At 46.6% G+C, this 27,629-nt stretch overlaps 1 protein-coding gene across 1 annotated transcript; it reads left to right on the top strand.

The window, feature by feature from the left end:
- The first annotated feature begins 865 nt into the window (after nt 1-865).
- Nucleotides 866-27,433, top strand: LOC131672829 (icarapin-like). Its single transcript, XM_058950316.1, has 4 exons — nt 866-1,055; nt 18,599-18,802; nt 25,940-26,058; nt 26,763-27,433. The coding sequence occupies exons 1-4, from the start codon at nt 992-994 to the stop codon at nt 27,060-27,062; spliced, it is 687 nt and encodes a 228-aa protein (XP_058806299.1). The 5' UTR covers nt 866-991; the 3' UTR covers nt 27,063-27,433.
- Nucleotides 27,434-27,629: the final 196 nt, after the last annotated feature.

A 27,629-nucleotide genomic window follows, 5' to 3' on the forward strand; every position in this document is an offset into this window, starting at 1 on the left:
GCGCATATATGCCTTCGGACGCCGAAATAAGAAGACGCGATATCGTGGCTTTAATTGGAGTCGACATTTATCTAACCAGACGCAATATAATTTTTCAACTCCGGTGTCGCAACGACGACTGTACGCGAGGCGACGGCGAAGAGGAAAGGAAGCGTCGATCGTTCCTCTTCGCTTTTATCTCGAATAACTCGTCCGCAAAATTGCATTCGAGCAAGAGCGAAGATAACGAAATTTCGTATGTAGACCACATGACTAACAATTTCGTCATTCCCTCGCGAGTGGTTTATAATTTATAGAATTAACGTTTCGCAAAGTTTCTCTCTCGCTCTCTCTCTCTCTCTCTTTCTCGCTCTCTTGCGAGGAGCTATGAAATTTTCATCATGAATAATTCATGCGCCAAATTTTCGGCAATTTCTCCATGACGAAACGCATTGACAAGTTTTCGTATACATCGACTGTCTCGTCAAACGACGACGTACATATTTCTCGAGATATGTAAGATCGTTCCAGAATGCTCCATCCATCGCGGCGCGTATAACCAGACCGGCGAACTGCGCGGTGACGCAGAGGCAAGGTGGCAGCTCGGTACGCGCGAAAACGTCCGTCGACGGAGCCAAACAGAAGAATCGCGTCCGGGGCCGCGTGGAAACGTGCAGCGAGCATCTGCCGCGAGCTTTCTCGAAAGCCCCGCGTGCACACACACACGCGCGCGCAGCAAGATAAACGCACGTATGCGTACGGCGGGAGACACGTCACACGGCTCGACTCTCCCCACCTTGCTATACACGGTCGTGCCTGTCGCTGTGTGTTTTCCGCGGGGCCCGCGCGACCTTCGCCGCCGCGGCTTTTGTATAACCGGCCGCTTCCGATCGCCGGATCATCAGTACGCGTCGAGACTTTTGACGGAGCACTTGTTCCCTCGCCACGAGTGAAACGCAGCTAGTGCACCTCTTTCCATTTTTCCTGTTCGTTAAGCGAGTTTTTAACGACGATGAGGAGTGTTTGCGGTGCCGTCCTTATGCTCGGATTGATAGCGCTTGCGCGCGGTTTTCCAGGTAAGTCCTCTTACCGGTCGAGCATTTTCGCATTTCTGTGGCGTCTAGAAAATTTGCTTTCGCATATCGATTCGCAGAATAATTGTTGTTTTTCCCAAATATATCGCCCTTCCCATATATGTTATTCCATTGACGCGAATGGTCATACATTATATATTTGAGGAAGAAACAGCAGAATTTGCGTGTTTTTGAAATATATACAACGAGCGCGCCTGTCGATAAATATCATAGTCGCGCGCGCGCGCGCGCGCGCCCGCTGAAATTCATTTATTTGTTGTCGTTTCGAGCGATGAATCCTGTTGTTTATTGATTTCGTTCTCGCGATTTACGCGTATGCACCTTTCGTCGACGCGTTACACTCGTCAATACAAATGACGTAGTGCCAGGCGCGCGAGACTCGTTCCACAACGTGAAATCGCCGAGAACCTCCAAAATTTGAAGCGACCGACGTCGATTATTCTGCAGAATGCATTTTAAATGCCGGTCGATTGCCGCGAGTTACCGATTGAAAATTCAAATTGACAATTATTCTCGAGTCCACCTTAAATTAGTTATAAAAAATCAGAGCGGTTCGGTTTCGGCATCCGTCTTCGTTGACAGTAATTTTCGTAGCCACGCAATTAAGAGCCTATTAACGCGTCTAATTATTTATGAATCATGGCACTGAGTCAGACGCACGGCTGTCAAAGCGCGTTTTGTCGTTGTTATATTTATTTCTTTATGTAATGGCGAAAGAGTCACCGAGAGCGACGAGTAACTCGATACCTTTTTCAAACCTGTGTGTATTGACTTCCGGTTACAGCTCGTTACGCTCGACATGCACGCACCTCCGTTACTCGCGCTCTCCATCGTCGATTTGCAGCTTTGCCGATATTATTTGCAAGCGCGCGTTTCCAGGCTATAACGTTCGCTCGTCGAAGGGCAGCTCAATTTTTTTTTTTTTAATAGCCGTTCTCGAGGAAAATACGACGCTGATTTCGCCAAGGAAACGGCAGTTCGTTAATGACCAATCGACTCCGACTCGCGGCGCACGCAGTCGCGAGATATTATTTTTGTTTTGCTTGACGTTCTCTTTAGACCCGTCATGAATTATTTATCTCTTTCCGGGTATAACAGTCCATTGTAAATATTAATGACCGTTCGCGTGTAACGTAATCGCAGCCGCGCGTGTCACTAATTTTTCCGAGAAAGTTCATGGAATTATTCATCGTGTTTATCTCGCGTGTGCATCCTCGACGAAAAACAATTTCACGCCGAAAGACAGTTTTTTCGGTCTCTTTTCAGAGGCGCCGCGTCTTCTTTTCCCGGCCTCGCGATTAAAACAAATCCTGCGCGTCAAGCCTTTACGGCCTTTTCCGTTTTTCGTGTTGCGCGCCGCGCGGCGGCGGCGGGGCTGGCTGCGGTTGCGTGCCATGCACCAAAGCCCGGAAATTAAACGCAAGCTCACTCTGGACGAGAGCCCCCGCGGTCTGAGCGATTAGACTTAACGCTAATTTCTTTTTTTCCCTTCCTTTCTCAGCGGCGCTCGTTTTCGGCGTTTCGCTTTGCTTCTCGAAATCCCAGCCGCGATTTCCGGCCGTCGAAAAATATCACGCCGCATACTAATAAACGACGGCGCCGCGTGGAGGTCGTCCCGCGAAAGGCGAAGGCCGTTTCCGCCAACTGGCGAATTAATTGGCGGCACTGTAGTCCGCCTCATGCGATCGCTGCCACGCCGAGAAAAACGAGAAACTCAGTCGATGCGCGCGCGATGATGCATTGCGGCCATAAGACATTTTCGGCTTGCTTTTATTTCGGTCACACTAAATTTCAAAGTCGCACTTTGCGAACTCGGCTGCGCGCGGACCATGATTAAGTGCGCTTACTACGAACTTACCGAAATTCGTCGCTTCTTCCGCGCTCGCGCGTCCGCGAAGAAAAGAATGCTTTTTTCTTTTTCTTAATTGTCCTCTCCTTTCTCGGAACCTGTCCGAGTAAAAAGTCGTTCTCGTCCCCCCCGCTGAAATATGGATTCGGAGGCAAAGGGAAGCGCAAACGATTCAAATCATCTTTTCAGAAAGCGGCAATCTTTATTTACGTTTTTTCCCAACCACGCGAACGTTGAATCGCACTCGATAGCGGAAGAGTCAGTGTGCAATTTGATAAAGTATACTCGGTAGCGAGTGTGTACATTATTCGAGAAACTCTCTTTGTCGAGACATACGAAGATAATTGAGTTTCTCAATGGCACTCCGACAACGATTTTATTGCGCGCAGCATCGTAATCCATTAACTGTAATAACAAAATGTTTATCGAAAACTTAAACTTGCGTGTAAATCCGTAAAGCGAACTGAGCGCGCCATTAGCGTGAGGCTTTTATCACACTTTAATTGGCTGCAATTAGTATTGGCAATCAACGCAAGGAGCAGTAAAATCATTATCGTGCTTAACCTTCGAGGTGGCCAAGAAATGCCGTATAGTTGCGTTCCGGCGCCACTTCCCGTTGTTACTGACACACGGGAGAAGCTCGTAATCGATCGGCGCCGTGATTGAAGCCAAGACTTTCCGCGAGAGAGTGTTTGACTTGACTCCGAGACTCGAGAGCTCGGCGATATGGGAAAACTTTGCGCGCGCGTATTAACGCTTGGCATCGACAGAAGCGAGCTTCTTATCGTTCGCCCCAGACTCCAAGTTTTCGCGTGTACAGCAGCGAAATCCCTCTGCGTTTAGATAAACAAATGTAGTTGGCGCGAGCATTCGTTGCGCGTCGCGAGATTGTGATTTCGGGCTCGGCTCCACTCCTAATTCAAGTGCATTTTCAAGCTTTTGCCGTTGACACGAGGCTCTTGCCAGCGTTCGCCTCGTACTCTGCTGTGATTATTTGTCCATTTGGCTTTGCAATGCCCGAAGCACTTGCGCCTTGTTCAGACTCGCTAAAATCACCACTTTACGCTAACCTAACCACGCGAAGATAAGTCTGCTCGAGCCACGTAAAAAGGAGGGCCGGGGGAAGGAGCGGGGGAGGGGCCTTAAGCTTCCGTCGGAAAATAACGAGGGCTCATGTTAAAATCATAGCTGCGAAGCTCCGAAAAAAAGGGAAAAACGGGAAGACCGTTGAAAAGAAGAAGCGCGCTTCATCCCCGATAATGATGTTTGCCCCGGCGCGCACACACATCCAACAAAGGCCGGCCGGCTATATACAGCGGAGAAGGACCGGACGAGCAAACACGTACGGGCACGAGGTACGGATAAGAGAGATTGAAATCCGGGCGCCGAGCGCACTTTCCGTCGCGCCTAATTCGTCTTCGCGGGCGTTTCTGCATTTATTTGGAGTCGAATTGATCGGCACGCCGTCCGGGAGAGCCGCGATCAGCAGCAGGAACATCGCGGGGTGCGCTCCTGGCGTGCGCCTACGGCTTGTCAGTCCGTTCGGCACGGATACCAGCGCGAAACTGCCCGCTCGCCGCTAATCGGAGCCAATTGCGTCTGACGCATCCAGACTACTGGTGCACACTCGCCTGCTCTAGCCGCGGCAAGGAGATTCTTGTCTCGCGTGCCTCGTCGTGTAATCGCGCCGCGAGACAACGATCTACTTTCCCGCGCTATAGTTGGGTAATGTACCGTTACACGCGCGCTCCCTAAGCCCTCGCGCTCCCGCAAGCTCGATCCGCCAAGTCAATAATCCACGCGCGCCCGCGTCGCAATTTCAATTTGCTCGTTCCGTGTAATGATCGCCGCTGCGCGCCCCACGCCGTCGCATATTCGCGATGGGCACGCCGGCGCATCGCGCGATCGTTCGCAATCGCGATAGCTTACAGTCGCGGAGCTCCGCGTGGAGAGTTGATTGAATCGCACGCTACACGTCCGCCGCAGTCGATATTCGCGAAAAAGCCAAAGCCCGTCCCGGCCGCGAGAGCGGCTAATGTCGACCGGAGCGCCGGCCGAAAGTGCGTGCTCAGCGCGAGGTCGCGCCGTGACCCAATTCGATTAGCCGGTCGTCGAAAATCTCTTCGGTTTTAACGACTCGACGAGCCGGCGCGACGCGCGATAATTCTTCGCGTTCGGCCGATTGGCAAGGCACGACGAGCGAGCGGACGGCGGCAAACAAGAGAAACGAGATCAAACCGCTTGCGCGCTTGCGACAATTGAACGATCATTCGGACCGTTTAGTGCTCGCGAGACAAAGCAGCGCGTGCTGCAGTCCCTCCTCCCTCCTAGCCCGACTGTAAAACATATTACGATCGTGCGGAAATTTCTAGATGCACGTAACGATTAAAGGTGGAACTGAGATTTAATGATGCTACGTGGATAATTGATTTCCCGCTGTAGCGCTGCGACCGGAGTCGTGCGAAATTAATTAAAATGTAGAAAACGTAACGAATCCGAAGCCGTCTAGATACCCGCATTACATGCGATGCAGACGTAAAAAATGCATCGCCAATAAAGAAAAACAATCACACGGAACGAGAATGATTCTCGTAATTGCATTGAAATTGTGCTGTACCGTTGTCACAGCTATTTTATGACAATTTCAACCATCTCCGATGTCTGGATGGAATTTCGTGAATGTTTTATGAATCATAGACGCCGGAAGAGGTTTGCCAAGGTAAACTTTATTCTGATAAAGCTAACGCAAACAGTAAAAGAGACATCAACGTCGATTACGAAGGACAGCGAAACTCTAGCCTGCATTTTTTTTTTCTTTTTTTTGTTAATCTCCAAGTCAGGTCTGTTGTTCTGCTTTTTGTTGTCGGTGCGATATGCATCTACGGTAATTTAAATGAAATCTTAACCAACGACTTGGTGCAGCAGTAATAAAAGAGAAGGCGACGTTGTTGTCGATCAAGCCCGACGTTTTTCTCGAATCTTCGCGCTTACTCTTTCATTTCCGTTGTAGTTTCTTCCAAGCGCTGTTTGTTACTTTTCATTCCAATTACTTCTGAGAACGGTCGCTTCTTCTTTCTCTCCCAAGGGAATTCAATATTGATTATCATGTAAGAACGAAAAGTCAGGCGTCGAAAGGAGCAAAATTTAATTAACTTATCAAATACCAGTGGTTCTCCTTTCCGAAATATGAATAGCGGAGATTAAGTGTTGCCGCCGCCGCGTTGTAGTTGTTATTGCTCGCCACAAGGAAAGTCATTTTAATTAAAACAAATATTTACTTTTCTGGTGTTCTGCGCGCTACGTGTACAACCGCTACACCAGTGCGTCATACAATTGCACGAAAAAGACTATGCACTCGGATTATATACGCACCTTTCGTACATTTTTTTCCGCCGGTCAGCTTCAGATTCGTTCATTTTATTCGCAGGATGAGTCGCGATTAGAGCACGCGAACTAGAATATTTCGCGTAGCAAAAAAAATTCGTTTTTTCCCTTCCGTTCATTTCCCAGAAACTACACGATGCTCTATTCGCCCCCCCCCCCCCCGTGCGAAAAAAAGCCATTGGCCAAACAAAAATTGTTAAAAAGTCTTTCCAATCTGACCATTGGAGTAAAAGAACACGAAGCAAAAACATTTGAGGCTTGGTTAATAAAAGAGAGCAAAAGAGCGCGCGCTAGAGAGAGAGAGAAAGAGAAAGAGTGATAATGCGGTCGCACTGGAAATTTCGAAACTCCCGCGAGGAGCCGAAACACATGTATATAACAGCGTGCGGGAGTTTATCACTGGTGACGCGCGACAAAACGAAATTACAGCGGAATCAGCCCCAAGCCGCAACGTATTTCTTCATTCTTAATGCTACTCTGGCGCGACGCTTTTGTACGTACATATATATATATAGACGTGTATGCGGGTGTGGGTGTGTGTGTGTGTGTGCATGCATACCGGTGCGCGCGGATGTGGTTTCACTACTGTTTTTTTAATTCACGAATGACGCGCCGGCGGCAAGGTCCGTGCTCTTGCGGCGCAAGCTTCGCGAAGGCGTACGGACGCAAATCGACGCTAGCCCGATCACAGCGATTAAGCACGTCAAGCAGACCGGCCCAATTAAATATTTATCTCCGGTCGAGCGCGAAATTGAGATAAATTAGCCGCGCGCGGTGAAACAGAGGAGCGATAAGCTGTCGCTAACGAGGCAAGTTCAAATCAAGTTTAGCGACTGGCGCGCTCCGCGGCATAAAAGTCGAAAGTGCCTTGTGTACCGCGGATGATGAACGATCGTCCAAGTTTCTCTCTCTCTCTCTCTCTCTTGTCATCTCGCACTAATTGCCGGCGTGGGGCTGTATTATTCAACATCTCTCAATGGCAAAGACGAACTTAAGTCTTGATTATACTTTTCCCCTTCGCAGAGTTTCTCAGGAAGCACACTTTATCCGTCGCCACTGCCGAGAAAAGTCTATTTTCGCTGATGAATGATTTTTCGCGTCGCGAGAGCTCCACGGTGAATATGAAAAATGTTGTTCTTCTATTTTCCTTTTTCTTATTTGTACGCTTTCTTTTTGTTGACGCGAGATGCACGCAAGTAGTCTTATTTTCACTTGTTCTAGCCTCTCGTCACCCTTTCTTCTACTCACTACGAACAGCTTTGAAGAGCTTTAAAGTTTATCTTTATTGCATCATTGCTGTTGTGATTCTGTTTCTTTTTTTCTTACAGGAAAGAGTTTTTTAATTATTTCTCGAGTTGAAAATTATTATGTTTTTTCTCTAAGTAATTGGAAAAAATTTAATTTTCTGCATTCAACTTACGCCATTCAAATTAATTCAAGGAATTAAATATTCTTAAGAATTAATTAGCGACGTTTTATTATTATAAGCGATTATCAGGCTAATGAAAGTCTTACTTACGTCGGTGGACTTTAACGAATGACAACATTCTATTAAAGTATTACTGGTAGACATTAAAAACTCGCAATAGTTTATTTTGAAGGTAGAAAAACTTGAATATTGCCGTTCTGTTAATCAAAATAGAGACCTGAAGCTAAAAATGTTAAAAGCAAACATTGAGAAAAATCTTGAATTAAAGTCATGAAAATATATTAGATTTTTCTGGTCTAAGCATAGATCCTTCAATGTAAGAAGAAAAAAGGAAAAGCACGAGTCGTGCTAACAATAATAACAGTAATAGTAATAGTAATAGTAATAGTAATAGTAATAGTAACAGTAATAGTAATAATAATAATAATAATAGTAATAAGACGCGTGGGTCGCGCGTACTGTCGACCACGAAAGGGCCGAAGTTCACGGAATTGGCCGGTCGTAATTGGATTGTCTTTCCGTGGAAGCAACGTTACGTTGACGATAATTCCGGCGAGAAAGCTAACTAGGACAATCGAGACGAAAACTGGAGCAAGTACATGCATCTAGGGCGACGCACGGTAGAACGAAGTATTTGGCGACTCCGTCGAGCTTTCTAGTTTTGTAATATTAATTGGGTTTGCATGCGTTACCCGAACTGCCCTGAAATTTCGGAAAGACGAGCCAGGCATTCCTTTGGCGCACGCTGATTCTCTCGGCTCCGCGTCGTCCCGCATTTCTCCAAAAGCGCAGCTTTGAAAATTAATTGACAATCCGCGGCTGGCATTACGTCGCGCGCTGCCGCTACCGCGCGCGCTCGCTTAATTACACGTGAACCAATTGCGCGAAATCACATGCGACGAAAATTAGACACTCGTCGCTCGAAATTGCACTCGGCCCAATGACAAACTCCTTTTACCCGTTACGCGCGCGTACAATACCCCATCGTCGAGCGTACAATTGTCTAACCGGGCGACATTTCAGAACTGCGATTCGCGTGTAGACGCTCTGAAATCAAAAGCGACGCGCAAAAAGTCGAGTGGCATGAATAATGGGCAGCGCGCGCTTCGCGGAATAATGCGCGCACGGAGCTCGATTTTAATTGAAGCCACCGCGGCGGGACGACTGGACTCGTGCGCACGCAGCCGATTGTTTTGGACGATCGTAGCCCTGCTAGTGACACTGAATGGCTTCACTTGTCACTCGCGCTCTCTCGTCCGTCTTGGCGTTGCGTTGATCGAGTGCGCGGCCGCTGCAGCCCCACTGTCATTTGCATTTAATGCCCCGCGATATTCCGATCAATTTCGGCATAATAATTAGCCATTGTTCGCGGGCGTTGCCGACGCGACCGGCATCAGAAATTCGGCCGGGCTCGTGCCAGAAAAACCCCATTGACAAATATTCGACGTCGATAAGTCGATAAGTCGATGATAAAACGCCCTCGATTATTCGACATTACGCAAATCGACTTGTACACGCCAACACACGACAGACACTCGTGCACCTGAAGCTTTAGCGCGCAATAAGAAAACCACGCGACACGAAGGAAGATAAATTTTCATAGGAGCATCGTCTCCCGTGAAGCGCAAAAAGAACAAGTCTAACCTTGCGCACAGCTACGGGTCAGGATTGATATATAGAAGGTCGAGTGTACATACGCTCGGCCGATAATCCTTTTGACGCGTACTTGCATTTTTTTTCTCGCTTTCAGTCGTACAAGGGCTTAAACTTCTATCGAGGCTCTTGTTAGCACTCTATAAACTCGACCTCCGCTCACCTTCCACTCTCTTTCTGTCAAAGCGCTGCCTCGACTTGCTCCTTGTACGCGCGAGAGATTTTTATATATAAACGATCGTCTACGTGCGATACTTCCAGTTGATACTGCGCATCGATCTTCACAGAGAATTCATCAAGATTTTTCCTTGCTCGAGGACGACGATCCCTTTGTTGTTTTGTCGCGTGGGATAACGAATAAGAAAGTCACATTTTACTGAATAACAGGCAGTTACGATTCGCTTATGGGACGATATAAGTACACATTAAAAAAAAAAACATATTTACGTAATGAACATACAAATAAAAGTCGGCGTTAAACTAAAAATCAATGCAAAGCCAAACAAGCTCGCGCTGCTCTCCATCGCAGCCACGCAAAAAAATATCAGTCCATGGATAAACAGTCCGCGCGAGCAAACAAGCGAAATCCAATAACGAATTTCACGATAAACACGCACCATTTTTTTCCCCTTCGTCCCTTCGTTCCCTCCCCAACCTACTCTAATCCTTATCAAGCAATTATTCTCCAACAAGCGCGAAACTATCGATTCCCATACGGACCCGACAGCGTCCCACGCAAATTAATCGGCGCAGCCAGTGCACGATTATGCTAATTCCGCGTGTGTATATCGCGCGAAAGTTAAATTACGCAGGAAGGTCGTCCAAATGATTTGCGCACGCGAGAGAGTCCAAGGTTCTTTTTTCCTTTTACCCCCCCCCCCCCCCCCCCAGGGGATCTGGATGTCTCCTTCTCTCTTGCTCTCCCTTGTTATTTGGATATACGCGATCAATGTGGACTTTGAACTTGGAAACGCGATGATGGATTGCTTAATTGCTCGCCGCGAGCGAAGAAAAAAAGGGGAGGGGGTGGAAGAGGATACACGCTCGTGATGAAAGTGCTTTCTTACGCCACTGTTGGAAAAGCAAATCGGGTTATTAAGCATAAAATCACAAGATTACAATTGCACCGTCGATTACGCACAGATATTTAGGTCGAGCACCACTGTGCGTATGTGCGATTATTAGCATTGGCATTACAGTGCGGTTGAATTCGAGTTGACGTCCCCACCAACATTAAGATGAAATACTGATAAAAGCCGTTAGTAAATCATCTAATCTCGTGCTTTTATTGTCTTAAATGGTCTATCGAAGCGAAAAAAGTTGGTTATCGCAAATTTCCAATTTTACTTTTACTGTGCCCATTGCGAAATCAGCTAATCTATCGCAGACGCCTACGTGCGTCGCTTGTAACGTAAACAATATACGCGTAAAACAATGAATCCACGAATAAAACGCTAGCTCGTAAACTTCTGCAGCGCGTCCTTACAATATTCAACTCACGCCATGCCGTTCGCAAGTGTATACGTATATACAAACGAGCGGCGATGCATTTTACGTAACGTTAAAGTCATGCGCAAGCGACACACGCGAAGCTTGAAACAATAAAATTATCCATGCGAGTACGTGAGTATCCTGCGAAGATCGATCGAATGCTTTGTCAGCTGAAAAATTCAACGAGATAAAGTCCGCCGCCACTACTACCGCGCTGATACGTTCTCTGTGTGGGCGAGTTTCAGCTGACTTGGCTTGGATTTCTCATGCAAAAATTTTCTTCTTCGGGGCGCGCTTGTTTGCTCTTTGCGCTCGCCGACTGACCTTTCCTCTTTTACTCTTCCCCTTTTTGGCAGGAGATTGGTCGTGCGGAATTTTTCCAACGGTGGATGTCGAATTTTTGCGGCTTCGGGGTATATCACTGCGGCGATCGTGAAATTTCTTCTCTTTTTTTTTTTTTCTTTTTTTCTGGTGGGCTGGAGGGAAACGAAAGAGGACAGTCGCAATGATCCCTTGTAGAAGTTTGCGGAATGTCATTTTTGTGGAGATTCTAGCTCTTCGAGAAGGCTTCATCGAACTTGGGTTTCAGCCGTTCGATCCTTGCGAACCTTTGCGCGAAAAATCCGAGCAAACAATTGCGTCTCGCTGTAAAATGTTTATCGCCGCAAACCAAACTCCTGCGGCGTTCGATATCAACAATGCGCGCTTAGCTGGGAAAAAAATATATGCGCACAACCAAATTCGTGTGGAGATTTTTGTCTAAATATACGACAAAGCGACCACTTCCTTGGGCGCGAGCTTTAATGAAACGCTTCGCTTGCGAGAGCCTTTCGCGTTTTATACGATTTGGCACGCGAGTTAAACACCTGCCACTCTCAGACACGCGGATAAAATAAAAATCCCCTCTCTCTCTCTCTCTCTCTCTCCAGTTCAGCTGGAGTCGATCGATATTTCAATCGTGACGGCTAATTTATTCGTCGTTATTATCGCCATACTTGACGAGTTATTGTTTCTGCGATCGCTATTGTTCAGCGAAAGGATCATTGGCGTGAAATGTTCGTGAAGTTGAAAATTCATTCTGTGTAACTTAATATTAGCACCTACGAAAACAGAGTCACAAAACACGCCCTTTGCAAAGTGTAAAAAGCGCTTAAAATTACACCTTGTAAAAGGAGTGTAAGGATCGTAGTAACCTTCGTAAAGCGGTGAGCGGAAAAATCCGCGCTCGACACACACTTACGTAACCAGTATGTAGATACAGATCCTGTCTACTCACGTCATATGTCTGCGGCTTTATTATTAGCTCGTCTTTCGCGACTCAAGACGCTCCGCTACACGGCAGCCTCGGCTCGTTTTTCATGAATGGCTCGAGCGCACCGACGCCTATACAACGATTATCGATAAGATATTCTCGTTGCGATTTATAAATAAGAGCTCGCTTCTTTTATTTAAACTTCCTTCCGGCGAATTCGCGCGAGTGAAAAATACGCTCGCTTCATTTTGCGTCGGCCGCAGTGATCCTCCATTCAAGCGCAACGGCGAACGGCAAGAAGAAAAAAAATTGACATTCATACCCACCCGTAAAATTAAGCTTTACAAGCGTAAAATTACGCGCACCGCCAGTCAAAATGCGGAGAGAGAAAAAAGGAACACGGCGTACGTACGCTCGGGCACATAATCAATCAAGCGAGGCAGAACTGGCACACCACAGCGAGTGATAAAACAAATTCGCACGCGTCTGCGCGCGGATATGAATAAATTCATATGCTCGTATACGTACGTCTCCGTGTGTCGTTTCTCCCCCCGATTGTTTCGCGGTTCGCTCGCTCGTTTTTGATTATCGCGAAAGCGGAGGATTTGAAATCTGGCTCGTGACCTTGAACTGCAAATACACAAAATTACACCTCCGCGCGAGAAACTTTCCGTCCCATTCGTATCTCACGGTAACTACGTTACAGCGGCTGACCGATCGAACGATCCACTGTTTTTATTTCCGCGGCTAAATTCCATTTGGCGAACGCATATCGCATCTCGCGCCAACTATAATTTACAAAACTATCATTTACAATCGGCGTTCGTGCGCTTTTCGCTCGAGACAGCGTGGAGTAATGATAGCCGCTTGCAGCTTTTTTCCCCCTTTGTCGCGGGACCATCATTCGATGACAATAAACATTTGAAAAGCCCCGTCGTTTGACGCGCGTTTCAAGCACCAATCTAATGTCTCGGATTGCGCACAGAGCAACAGCAGCGCACAGCTTTAAATGAAAGCGCGAGAGCCGCTCTCTGTCTCTGTTTTTTAATGGAAATAATGAAAACATTCTTTCGCGCGTCCGGCGGAGTTTTATCGCGGGAACGAGTGTCACGCGAGAAACGAAAGGTTCGTAGAGGGGGAGAAAAAGATTGCACGCCCGTTTGGTTATTTAAAATAGCACCGGAAGGGTTGGAGGGGGGGGGGGGGGGAGTTGGACGCGGCAAAAGAGAAGTTAAGGCTGTGTATTTTGAATTTTAACGAAGGAGAAATTGATTGGCGCGCGAATCGCCCGAAGAAAAAGCAAACAAACACTCGGGCGCGTATCTCGGCGATGCATAAGGATCGCGAGAGCGCAGTCGTTAGTCGGGTGTGTATGCTGGGATAATTGTAGGCGCGGTAGCAACACAGCGACGATAAATTGTCACGTTGGAGATAAGTCGAGCGCAGTGGCGATGCCCCTTCGGCGTCGCGCGGGCGGGCAGCTTATTATGCGAGCGCAGCTGTGCGCCGTCGAGGCTTTGTCGGCGGTGTGTTGCATTATCGTCCGCGCCATTGTGTTCCTATGCGCCCTTAACGCGGCAGCGACATGCCAGATTCCTAAAGCTGCCTCGTCGCTGATAAGCGAGCGGCGATCTATAGTTCAATTAGTTCTGCTTCTCTTGCCGCGAACCGTTTCGATTCGAAAGAGAACAAGCCGATTATATAAAACTGGTTTTGCGTGCGAGCGCGCGAATTGCTCACTGGGCGGAAGTGCCTTCTTTTTGTTTTTACCCCGCGGTGCCCGATGATCTCGTGTAATTGAATTTTTTGATTGTTTTTCCAGTGGATGGTACGCTTTGGAGCCGCGTTTTATCTGCGAAAATATTGCGGGACAAATGCAAGAGAAGTCCAGCCCACTTGCACGAATAAATAATTAAAAAAAGAGAGACGCGCTCGCTCCGCTCGAACGACATAATTCGTCTTTGACAAAGCACAGAAAGGAAACGCAGAGCGTTGTTAAAAAGGGCTGCAATTCGTGAAATAACGGAAGATAAAAGAATCCTTCCGTTAGCCTTGTTGCATTGTCGATCGTTTTCACGCTTTGAATTGAAATCGTAGGTGATTTTTGGTCGCCAAGCGAAGGGCGATTTCGACTGTAATCCGATTACGACGAAAAGATAACTTTTCCCCTCGAAGACAGAGAGAACTGGAAGGCAGTTGTAACTAGGCGAGTAGTATGGCTAATTTAATTTGACGCGATATGGTTTAACGTCCGTCGTATGTGTTACTCGTGGAAAATTGGTAACGAACGGCGAGAGAGACAATGGCGGTTCAACTTCGCTTGTTAGTCGGCAAATTGAAAGGATAAGGATGGAATTGAATGTGAGAATATTATTCTGTAACCGAAACTGTGAGCTCGATCTCTAGCCAATTAACCGATTTGCCCAGACCATTAAATCAATAACGGTCCTTCGCGACAGAGCTTTGATTCTTTCAGTACTTCATTTTCACTTGAATAAATTATTCTATTAGGATTATCCGCGATCTCTTCTCCCCTAAAATAAACGGTTGGATTTATCCGCTATATATATAATGATGAGCAATGAATGGTTAGATTTGGTATCGAAGGCTATTAACACTTGAGATGCGCGGCAACATCATCGCGGCTTGTTTGCGCGATTGTAACTCTCAACAATGTGCATCACTCTTAATAATTGTGTGCGCTCTAATTATTTCGAACCACTTATTTGCAATGAGTCCGCGACACTATTTATAGCAATCGATTGATTGGATTAATTAGCGAATCGCCTGTGACATCATTGCTGCAAGGAACGGAATTTCGAGAGTGTCGCACACAAATGCACTTAATCCTCGACATTCATCTGAAATCAATAGACCCTGTCAACTATCTCTCAACTCGTCGTTCGTATGCACAACCAAATTATTGACGCTGTCGTGCACAGCTTTCAATATCGCAGATGAAGTGCAAAATAACATCTTCGATTATTCATCGCAAGATAATAATCAATAAAGCTCTTCGGGGATCAGTCGAGCATATAAACAAGGCCGCACTGCTAATTATTGGACCAAATAACAGTAGTTTGACCCGATGCTGATTAAAAGCTGATTAGCCGGATTGAACCTCAAAGGAGTGATCATCATCTCTATGGATCCCCGAGCGTCCACGCGCGCAATCTACTCAATGCTAATCAATCATTGAAACATCGACAGTATTCCTCTCAGTGGCAAGATATGGGCTACTTATGACCGAAATCCGGCCTTTCTAATTTTGCAATTCGCGATTACGAAAGACCTAACCTTCTCGTCGACCTATATAATTTTCTAGGCGGCCACGCAAAACCTCTCTCAGAGGAATACGTTCAGTGTATTAAACGTGACGTTCGAGTATTTGAAAGGCCTATTAAATTCATCAGAGGAAAGTTTTTATAAATTTTTATTTGACAGGCGGCGCGCGTGCGAGCGGCGATGAAGTGCGTAATACGGGAGCTTGCGCTTGCAAGAGTATCGCGGATGAGAAATTCAAGAAGCACTTCATAAAAGCTCGTTTTCTTCAGTTTCATTAATTAGGCTGCGTTAAGGTCAGCTTTCAATCACCCCCCCCCCCCCCCTCTCTCTCACACCCTCCAGAAGCTAGAGAAAAATAATAACCGAAATTAGTCTCGGTCTCCGAGCTTTATTAGCCTCCCGCGGGCACGTTATGCATCGAACGTGCACTGATTCTTACCGTACGCGTTTCCTCTTTTTTTTTAAGTGCTCGTTTCCCTGACGAGACGAAGAGCCATGCTAATCGCGGAAAACTGCACGGTATCCAGCAAAAGTAAAGAGGAATCGAAAGTTCCAAGGGTCGGCTAAGACTCACTGAGGGAACGTCGGATTGCGCGCGAGAGCGTTAAGAGTGCGCGACCTAATTAATGCTAATTACACGAGCCGCCCTCGACTCTCCGAGTGCACGTGTGTGCGAGCGACGTTCGATTGAATGAGGAAATCGAAAGTGCGCCTGTTGGCAATTCCGGGCTTCGTCACACGTCGATTGTTGCCTAATTAATGGGCTATTTCTATTTATTCAGAGAAAGAGAGCAGAGTTGTTCGCATTCCATACTCCTCTAATCGTGACTTTTGCGAAGAATGTTGACCTGGCATCGAGCGCTCGATTGACTTGTATAATTAATCACTCGCGTATGGAATGGCTTTAATCATCGTTGGAAGCGGATGTTCTTCTGAAAACATTCGAATACCCGCGATTGTCGGTCGACCTCGTCAGTCGCCTGGAATCACTCGTGTATCCGATCAGAACGAAAATCATTCGCTGTTAGAGTCCCTTCAACTCAACGGTTAATGTAGTATAATTTCGAAGCCCACTCGAGTCAAACAAAGCTGTCGCTTCTCTCTCTCTCTCTCCCTCTCTTTGTAAAGAAAAAAATTACCTACCGAGGTATAATAGAAAAATTTATCATTCCCAGGCGCACGTTCCAAAAGGTGCATTGTCGGCGATTTATGTAAGGGCCGCTTCTCTCTCTCTCTCTCTCTCACTCTCTTTCTCTCAAGGCCAAAATTTATGTAACGCTTGCGCAAGCGTCGCGCGTTGTGTGCGCCGGGAGGTCGACGCTCCCGAAAACAGCGTCGCGTGCCAATTTCCAAGCTCTCTGCATTTGCATAAAGAGAAATGGCCGAACGGCGGAGATATTTTTTTGCGGCTCGATGATCTTCAATAGAGACCCCTTTACACGCGAGAAAATCATTTACCTTCAATTTTCAGCGGATCTAGGGCGCAGATAGATGCAATGTCGGATACGCGCGCTTGGCTGGCTCCTCGGGGATACGTTTTGAGAAAGTGAGTTTTCGCTAACTTTCGCGCGAGACGCTTTTTCCCGCGCGCCGGCACCGCGCCAGATCTTTTTTTTCTGAATAATGAATGTGATTGATACGTGTTAGTTATATCTTGAGCTGTCCGGGGAGTTGAACTTTTTTCTTTCTCGTATATTGATAGATAGACTCATTCGTATTCATTCCAATTTCGCGGCAAAATATTTCCTGGCAACACGCAAAAGTAAAAGAAAAAAAAAAAAAAAAACTAATTCGTTGGAAACAAAAAATCCACGCGGAGGCGCGAACGCTCGACAAATTGACCGTAAGTGAATACGACGTCCAACGTTCTAATTCGTGTTTTGCAAGTTGACAGCGATCAGTGCAAATTGGATAATCGTCATGGCGGATCATTGGACGAGCGAGAGAGAAAGAGCTAGGAACTGCATGCGACGTGCGACATCACGCCGATGCAATTATCTCGATCCCTCCCCCCATTCCCCTACCTCTCCCGAGCGCGCGATCGCCCGACCGCCCTCTTTTTTTACGCGATAATGCGACACGCGTGAAATTTCTGCTTTGCGATGGATGTTGCGCAAATGCCCATTGTTAAAAATTGTCATCTTGTTGCGCGTTTATTATTCTCAAGCGAACGCCTATGGCTCGTTTTTTTCCCCTCCAGGTTCGTTAATTCGCGGCGAGCCTTTTTTGCGCTCGCTGTACTTGTTGTTTTTCTATCGACAAATTTCATTTTCGACGTAGCGTTTTCTTTGTTTCTTGCTAATTAATTTCCGTAGAAGCAAGTAATTTCCTGGAATATCGAGGTTTTTAATGAACATCTGCCTTTTTTACAACTACGAAGGTATTTTTTTAATTGGACTAAGCTCCGCAAAAAGATCACTAATTCGCTTGTAGATAGAGGGAGAGAGAGAGAGAAAAGGACGTCGTTTCCGGATATCCCGTGCGTCAACGGTAAAAAATTAAGCGACGCGCTGGCTGCGATGGGAAATCGAACACAAAAAAAAAAAGCGATCGTCCTTCGGACATCGAGACATTACCGCGGACTTAAAAATAATCGCCGCCAATCTGTCCCACGAGACGTAGGTCGTCGTCACGCGTGTCCATACCTCGCATCGATAATTCAACGCAGGAAGCTTTCGCGCGTCGGCTGCTCGGCTAAATAATTCACCGGGCGGCCGTCTGCCACACACATGTGCGTATGTGCTAATCGAATTGTTTTGCCGTCTCCGCAAGAACTTTTTTATTTGCTGGCCGTCTCAAGGTTGCGACGTCCGCGTCGTTTTTCGCCGGCCGAGAGGGTGAAAGTTGTCTCCTACGCGCAGCTGGCACGCACTTTCGAGCAATTCGAATGTGTTGCTCGGTAAATTCATTCGGTCCGCCGAGTCGCAACTTTTCCATGGCGCTAGGGAACGTCAATTGCGAAAATAAACGGCGAACCGATTAACGAGCGAAGCGAAGCCGAAAGCACCCGTGTACTCGAAACTCGATCAAACCAACGCGCGCGTCGGAAAATAGCGCTAAAGTTCCAAAGGCGTTCGCCGATTTATTTGCTCGGGGGCTTATCGTCTCGCCCGCATGCTAAATAGAAAATGGCAGGCAGCTGCGCTCATTATCACGGCAGTTCTAATCCGTTCCGTTTGCAGGTGCAGGTCGTGATGCGTCATCGTCGGAGGTCGACGACAGCAAGAACGACGGCGTTGTATTGTTGATGCCGCACAGAGGTATCTTCGACGCCTTCGACGACGACGACGACAGTGATGCCGATGACGATACGATGGGTACTAGCATGTGGCCTCCGTTCCACTTCAACAGCAATCCATTCAATGACCTGTTCGTCAGGATGCAAGGTACGATATGTGAGCGCTTCTATGAATGCGTTACGGAGGTACTCGTTAATGTTTCGTTTGTTCAACGCGCAAAACGAAGTCAAGGATCGAGAGAGAGAGAGAGAGAGAGAGAGAGAGAGAGAGAGAGAGAGATTCGCACAAAGTCGACAGGAAATGCGTTCGAGGCTCGACAATGCAGGTTATTATGCGCTCTGTCGTTTAATAGCAAATGCTTCTTACGAGAATATTCGTTTTCTGCTTGAGATTGCTCTTTCTGACGCAGAAATACAATTCGAGCTCAACGAAAATTAAGCTTTGTTTAATTAAGACTGAAGTTGAGATAAATGGTTTTATCAGTAAACTTGGTTGCTCTCTCGGGCTACTTTGACAATTCCCTCAGAAACAAGCCCTGCGCTAACCCCAAAATTCGCGCAAAGAGAAAAAAGAGCTTCCCTTGTTGCAGCGAGGACGAAGCAAGAAGACACGCTCAACGGCAAATTAATTAAGAATCGGAGCCGTGAAGAAAAAAGGCTTAAAAGCTTCTAGTTTGAACAATCGAGCTTCGCCCGGCAGCGTCGCTACACTGCCGTATTAGGGTCGCGCGTGGGCTACTTGCAAACGAGTTCGCCCACATTACCTCGCACTATAGCTAAAACTTTCCGAAGTTGCCGTTGCCTTTTTTCAGCGAATGCCAAAGTTGCGCTTGGAGCTTTTTAGAAAGGTAAAAGTCCGCGTTGAAAAAGGAAATTAGCTTAATGGATGATTATCGATCGTTGAACTATCGAGCCTGACAGAACTGCTGATTACTTGGAAAATCTGGCGCAAGTGTTTGATCAACGGATGAATCGTTGCGTTCATTGGATTTGTATCACTCTCAAAAATTTACTGTCGTTTTGTCTTAATGAGAAACTCATGGCCGAGTTAAATGCGATGCCGAGTGCGAACGATTGAACTTGTTTCGAATTCGAAAAAAGCACGACTTTTGTTTACTCCAAACAGCCGAAAGATTGCCACTGCAATCGACTCTCAAAAAGCGAAGTCTCTTCAATTTAAAGTCCGCCAACAGCCACAATAACATTTCCAAACGAAAAGAGAAAGAGGATCTCGACGAAAGTCACGTTTGTACCTCTAGATAGTCGCGAAGCTTCTTAAAGTGGATGTGAGGAGGAGCGGGGAGTTGGTGCGCCATATATTACCGACAAGGAGGGAATATATATCTGCCTTTTCGCGGCTGAGAGGGAGCCGAGTCAAGTTGCCTGCTTGCAGTCGAACGAAGAGTAATACTCGCGCGCTCGGAGCTGCATTCATCGTGCCGATCGCGGGACTAATTGGACTCGGAGGCTCTCTTTCTCGATTGTTTTGGAGCGAAGCCAGCAATCGTCAAGGAGATAGCCCGCGTACCACGCGCGATTTGATTTTCGACCGCGGCCGCCGAAACAACGACGACGCTTTACCGACTTGCGCGCTCTCCTTTACGAATAATCCTGCCTTATTCCGATACCCGCGAGCTGCACTTTCGTTCGTACTTTTAGCAAGCGCTGCATCGGCGATTTATCATTTGGTTAACTTCGACGTTAATTGATTGTGACGTCGCGTTTTCCCATTCGCGAATATTTCTGATGTGGCACACGCGAGACCAGCGGAAGCTTATTGTTTCGCGCTAAAAATGACGAGAGTCGATATAGTATATATATAGTCCTTGCCGAGAAAGGACCGTTCGCAGCGTTCTCGGTGTCCAGCGTGTAATGCAAGAAAGTTCAATGCTCACGCGCATATGTACGGCTCGTCGCGCGAATTAGAGCTTTCTGCGTTGTTTCGAGGGCCGTCTGGCGGTCTCAAGTAGTATACAGCCGGATGAGTACGTTGTACGCGCATTGTTTTTTTTCTTGCATTTTCAACGGTCTTCGCTCTCGTTTTTCACGCGCGCGCGAATTTCCTTTTAAATCATTAGAATTTCTTTGAAAAACAAGACGAGGCTTCATAGCCGTTAGACGACAAAACTATATTTTGCTTCGAAATAGATTTGGTTCAATTGTTTCGTAAGTAGTCTCTCTCTCTAACACGAATCGATAAACGTTATTCAATAAAATTTGGAAATATGAAAGCAATCAGTGTACTTATTTGCGACGATCTTGTAACACATGACATTTGCGATATTTGCACGTTAGAATTTGAAAAATTTCTTGCATCAGCGATTCACGTAGTATCGACGGTGCACGCACACGTCGTGAACTCATCGAATAGCACATGTCGACGACAAACAAGTTCGAAGCACTACGAGTCCAACGAAAAGAAAATCTCGAGCTCGAAGAAAAACATTTTTTCCGCTGACAGCGTCTATCGAAAACCAAAAAAAAAAATTCATAAACGCGGATTCGCCATTAATCATTCCAGGCGCCTTACGCGTCGTTACGCGTACACTTGAACGACGACGACGACGACAACGAGGAAAAAAGCGTGCGGGAAAAATGGCAGGGCATTATATTCGTGGCCCGAATCGTCCGCGACCGTTCCCGATATTTTCCACGAGCTTAATGGCAGGGAAATAATGCGAGTAGCTCTCTCGCCCGAAGTTTCGGCGCGGAAAAGAGACAAAGCTCCGAGAGCGATGTATGGCGCGCGAGCGGGAGAGTTATCGTAGTCTCGTGCGCTCCCAAGAATTTCAATGCTTCGCACGCGTCTCCGAAAGAAAAAAAAAAAAAAAAACAAAGAAAGACAGCGATAGCGAGACGGAAGGATATTCCTCTCTTCTCTCGCTCTCTTTCGCGGTCTATGAACGGTTTCCCCTTTCGTGCTCCAGATACGAATTATCACTTGCTGCGACTGCTGGGCGGCTTAGGTACAAACTCACGGGCTAGTCCGCCGTTAAGGAGGCTCCAGCGACTACCGCCGGGATCAAAAACACAACAAAAAATAAACTTTCAAACTAACGGCTAAAAAATCTTATAAACAGTTTCTAAAGCAATATTATTACTAAATAGTACGATTTTCAACTACAGTTGGTAACTTTTTACAACAGAAGTTCCAGAACTTGAGTTTGGTACGACGCACTTAACCTATAAAGTAGACAATTTCAGACTTTTTTGGAGAATATCTCAAAATTTTCCACGGCTATCCATATTTTGCAGTACATCATTCGAAAGACCAAGTTTTTATCTATAAGAAGATCAGTTTTTCATTGCGTAACTACACCATTACTTTTAGTTATTGATGAATTTCTAACATTTTTTCACCTTGTTCCATAAGATACTATACAAAAAGCGCAAACTTTGAGATGAAATATCTCGAAATTTTCCACGGCTTGAGGGGTAAAGAAGAATACCGTTGGATTCAGTGCATTTTCACTTATCGAAATCACTATAACTAACATCGAAACTTTTCAATACCCCTCCTCGCTGGAGCCTCCTTAACGCTAATGCGGGGCAAAATCCGTCGTCGCGAAAATTTGGACGGCGCATCGATCGAAGTCCGCTCGGATTCCAATTTGCCGTGTAATAATGATTCACGGTATTCATAAAATACCACAAGTGGCTATTGAAATATATTTCGGACATTGTTATTCAATGCAACCTCATTGATCATATATTCAAGTGCGCACAGCCTTATTGAATCTCGTATGCCCGGTGTACATTTCCACATTTCCGGAGAATACGCGGGATGTGCATTATACAATATTCATTGGGAAGTTCGCGAGTAGCGAAAAAATCAATTCATTTAATATGCACCGACGAAAACAAACTCACGGCAACGTGCCATCGAGATTTCGCTAAATGTCTGACCGTATCGTGCCTATTTCCACTAGGACCACGGAGACTCGCGTCACGGCGGAGGGGCGTCCGACGGGGAAGGCACCGACAGGCGGCTGGCCGCGAGCGCAGACGTCCCATCGGCAGACCCAAGGCTGCGCGACGAAGCAACGGCCACCTCGCAATAATTGTCGGCGCACACTCACGCGTATTATTTCCGCGCGCCCGAGGACGCCGAGCGAAGGTTGGCTACTTTCGGCCGCTCCTCGCCGAGAGGTCGTCGCCGATCTCATTGCCGCGCGCAGCCCGACGACTCGTACTTTCGGCTTTGCTCGGCCGGCACTCTCTGTGCGTGCTGGCGTGCCGCGCGTACGTGGGCATCCCGTCAAATTAATGATGCTCCCGCGTGCTTTACGCTCGCGCCGCACGCCAACGAGCGGAATATTTTCATTCGGCACGGCTTGTCTTTAGTAGATATTCATGGTGCTCAGCCTGTCGGGACAACGGTGGATCACCGATTTAGGCGCGCGCGAACATCGCTACGACGAGACCGGCTGGGAGTCTGAGCACCGAGTCCACTCGCGGGAAGCACGCGTCGCTTTGTTCGACCTATTTTCCGAGCCAAGTACCGAAAGTAAAGATAACAAAGGCTGCAATTTTCCGTTTCGAAACCAGCTCCATAACCGTTGCGTCGCAGCGATAAAGAACATCCAGAAGATAGAGTCTTTCAAGCTCTCTCTCTCTCTCTCTCTCTCTCTGTTATTAACTCGGCATTCCCGAAAAAACCGTCAATTTTCCTCCCTGAGCGCTATCACGACGATGTTTCTTGCCGCGGGGGAGAGCCCGGATCGGCGCGCATAACTCAGACGCGGCATCATCGACAGGTAAGGGTGGTGGTATCGCGTCGTGTCCAGCCGCTCGGGCGCCTGCCGCGAAGTACGCCGAGCGTGCGTCGTGCGCAATAAAACACGTCCCGGATTTATCGCGCGACCGAGGAAAGCAGCGAGACAGAAATTTATTATTGCCGCGACAAGCAGAAGACGCCGCGGCCTAATTGCGTGCACTTGGCGCTTGCCGCGCGCGCAACGTATATATATTATCGCGACGTATATATATATTTACGTTTGTTTGTCGACTTGCAAATGCCGAGCTCCGGGCCGAGACCCACCCGAGAGATTTTTCCATTTTAACGTTTGCCTTTTTTTCTCGTCCGTTCGATCAAGATCCTCGCGCGCTACGTGTGTACATTGCCGAGAAACTTTCTCGTAGCGAAAACTTTTGCTGTATGCAGCGACACTCCGACGAAAAAGAAATGGCGAGATAAAGACGAAGAGAATTGAGTTAACATCCTATTCTTTTTTCGAGCTTGTTCACGCTGATGATTGTTTTTTTGTTTTTATCGAGAAATCTGGCGAAACGTATACTTTTCTTGAAAATTCCGCTTGAAAAACTATATGTACGCGTACGAAATTTAATTGATTGGACAAATGATGAAGATAGAAAAGAAAAAAAAAAGAATCAAAAGCTACACTAGGCAATTAAAAACCCATCAATTATGTATGTACAAAAAAGAAAAATAGTACAGCCGATCGATCATCGCGGACGAGACGTACGAGACAGTAGGTACGGGAATTTCAATTTTCGTCGGACAATGGACGACTGGAGGCTAAATAATGAACGATCTCCAAAGCTCATAGAGAGTGAGACCGATAATCGAAGTCGAGCTCCTCGCGCGTACACGTCCCATTGTATCGTCGCGCGATCCGATTATTGCCTTACCCTTCCGCACGTTCACACAATACTCGGAGAGACGAGGATATATATGCCGCGCACTTCGCTTCTTTCTCTTTCGCTCGCAAAAGAGAGCGAGATGGCTATTCGACCGATTGTTTTTCTTTTTTATTTTGTTCGCGAGAGTTTTTCATTCCGTTGAGTTTGAATCGGATGCGCGGCTGCCCATTGATGAGCTAATGGTTTTTCTACAGGGCCTCTCTTCTCCCTTTATCGCAACGTATATATATTTACGTTTGTTTGATTGTTCGGGCAGGCGTAATTTTTCTCTTTCTTTCGCACTGACGTCCGAAATGAAGTTGTTGACGGATTCCTTTCATCGAATAGCACGTGAGGTGGCACTAGAGCTACGCCATTTCAAATCGAACAGTTGCCTCGTCAACGATCGAAAAGAAAGGAAAAAAAAAACCGAAAATCGAGCGCTAAAAAAAAGCGCGAAAACAAGCTTTTCCCTTTTCACAATCATCGCAGCAGCCGACAAATCGTCAAACAAAACATCGACGGCAGAAGTGTATAGAGCCCCGACTAAGCACTCGGCATTCAAAATTGACCATTTACCGAGCTTTGTCCACCAAGCCCCCCTCGTCGCAGCTCAAGCATTGTTCGCCTGTCTGTCCACTCATTAGCGCTTCGAGCCTTTCGCTTATCTCCTCGCTGTCACTTTTTCTTTTATCCGTCTCTATGCGCGTGCAATTTTTCCCAACGATACTGCAGTATTCACTTTCTCGAGACTATAAATCCCCGCGGCTTTGTCTGCGCGATTATACGCCAAGTTTTGCAAAAGGGAAAAGCTTTCTCAAGTATACGCGACGTGCAATGAGCATTGTAGGGCAAACATGCCAAGTCCTTTCCATTGTCTCGTCACTTGGACACTGCTTTGTTATTGTTTTTTTTTACTTTTGAAAACATTTTTTTTAGCTCGCACTTCATACGGACGTGCGAACTATCGTGATGTTTGCTTGGAAACAGAGGGCAGTCGCCGTGAATTCAATAATTTTCAAGTAAAAATATTCCACGCGGACAATCGCCGTCAACGAAACTTGGCTGCGACAACGAGACGTTACAAGATTCGCGGCCAACGAAGACTCTTTCATTTGTTTTCATTTTATTTAATTATGGCGCTTGGAAAAACACCGGCGTACATTAACTACGTAAACAGCGAAAAATCCCATGAAAAATTATACTCGAAACTGAAAGGAATGAGGCATGCATGATCCCGAAACGATCGACCTACAGAGGTTGGCATGTATAGCGGCAGCATCGACCCTATTCCTCCGTTTAACGAGCGATTACATTCGAATCCAATCAATTATGCCGCTCTCGTGCACCCTTTCCAGTCGACTCCTCCCACTCCCCCTTCTTTCCTTCGTTTCATTTTTTCTCCAAGCCACTCTCTTTTGCATATTCATTTTGTTCTCTTTTTCTCGCTCTTCGATCGACAATACAGTAAAGCGGCATTTGTAAATAGACACGAAGGCATTGCTTGACAGCTTTTTAACTCCGAATATAGAAACAAGAATTTTCTTTAATTGCTATCAATAATCACGTTAAATTGTGCATGTGTGCGTGCGTTCTTTTCTTGTTTGAAGATTGTTTGAACGTTTTTTATCTCATTTTACAGACGCGATGAATAAAATCCGAGCGCAGATGGCCGCCGCCTTGCACGGACAATTCGGACAGGCTGGACTAACGCCATGGGGCAAGATCCCCGAGGGCGCTAACACCACCTCTACCACTAAGGTAAATACACGTGCATACGTGTACTCAAGCCTTTCTCTCGCTCTTTCGTCGACGTTATCTCGAAAGTCGAACCTCGTTATCCTGTGCAAATTTTTCCACGAAAAAAAATGAGACACCGGGGGACACGAGAAAAGAGGCTTTCTTTCGGGGAAATCGATCGCGAGCCTTTGTCGAAAAGCAACTCAGCCTAAGGATCAAGTGCCTCATTGTCTTTGAATTTCATCGGACACGTGCTGCTGCCAATCGATAAATGCACTGGTTCAATAAAACGGCGCTTTCGTTAATGTTTCCTCGTGCAAAATCAATCGTGTGACTTTTCATGAATCGCGAATCTTATCGAGCCGCGCGCTCGCTATTATTAAGCATTATTTTTGCGTATAAACCGACGATGTCACCTGTCGATACAAGACCAATCGAGACTCCATTGTGACCAATCTGACGTGATTACGCTTCGATTATAGCGATTCGAGTTTTTTCTTTTCCGCGTGAATTTTCTGAATGAAGGGAACTGACTAAAAGAGCAGGAAGGGGAGGGCGGTGGAGAAGATAAAGGAATTTTTGTTTTTAACGAAAAGCAATTTAAAAGTGGCTCCGTGAAATTGTTCTTAACTCAGTTTTTTTCTCACCAAATCGAGTCGTTCCAAGTGTTTCGGAGTTCCGCGAATAAAGCACTTGCGCTGATAAGATGTCTGGTTTACTTGCAGGTAATCGATGGGCACGCAGTGACCATCAACGAGACAACCTACAGCGACGGCGACGACAACAGCGGCACCATAATCCGCGTTCGCGTTGTGGACATCAAGCCACTGAATGAGACGACCGACGCGATTGCTGACGGCGATACTACGACGACGACCAAGCCAAAGGATGACGAAAACGTCGGCAGCGAGCAGGTCGACAAGGAACGCGAGGAATTGACGACGCCCAAGGCTCGCGAAACCGAGACTCTTGAGGATTTCAACAACGAGATTCCCAAGAATCAATTCGAGACCCTCGACGCTTAAACGTTTGCGTCTTTACGTTTTTATTATTTATTTGAAGTCTCTTTTTCTCTCTGTCCGTTGTTATGCATTCCGTGAACTATTAGTAATACATGAAAAACGCACATGATACTTTGCCGATAATCATGGTATTTATAATGTTTAATCGTATTTTTTATTCGAGATCGGAAGCACGAAGGAGGTCGAGACTATACTAGCGAGTTTACTTAGAATTCGCGCTATAGTGCGATTTTTATTGACTGGCGACGAGTGTTTTATTTTTTTTTTCTTTTTTATGTTTGAGCGTTGATTGAGCTTTCATTTTCCTATGATGATGACGATGTATGTTCTGTGACAATACTTTTTATTCCAATAAAGTACGTATGTTATCATGATACCCTGTACCTGATTTCCTTTTAAGCGATCGCTTTGTCGGGCTGGCAGTTTTGGAACAATACGCGAAAATGCAGTGTAACAGTAGAGGATATGGACTTTGCGATTTGGCTGTAAATCAATAACTGTTTAGTGGGGCACTTTCGGACGACTGGTGCCGCTATCTTCAGGACGCACAATTGCTCGGTGCAGCTTTAC

Source organism: Phymastichus coffea, unplaced genomic scaffold (assembly GCF_024137745.1).
Source record: "Phymastichus coffea isolate CEN01 unplaced genomic scaffold, Cenicafe_Pcof_1.1 PCOF00159, whole genome shotgun sequence".
NCBI lineage: Eukaryota > Metazoa > Arthropoda > Insecta > Hymenoptera > Eulophidae > Phymastichus > Phymastichus coffea.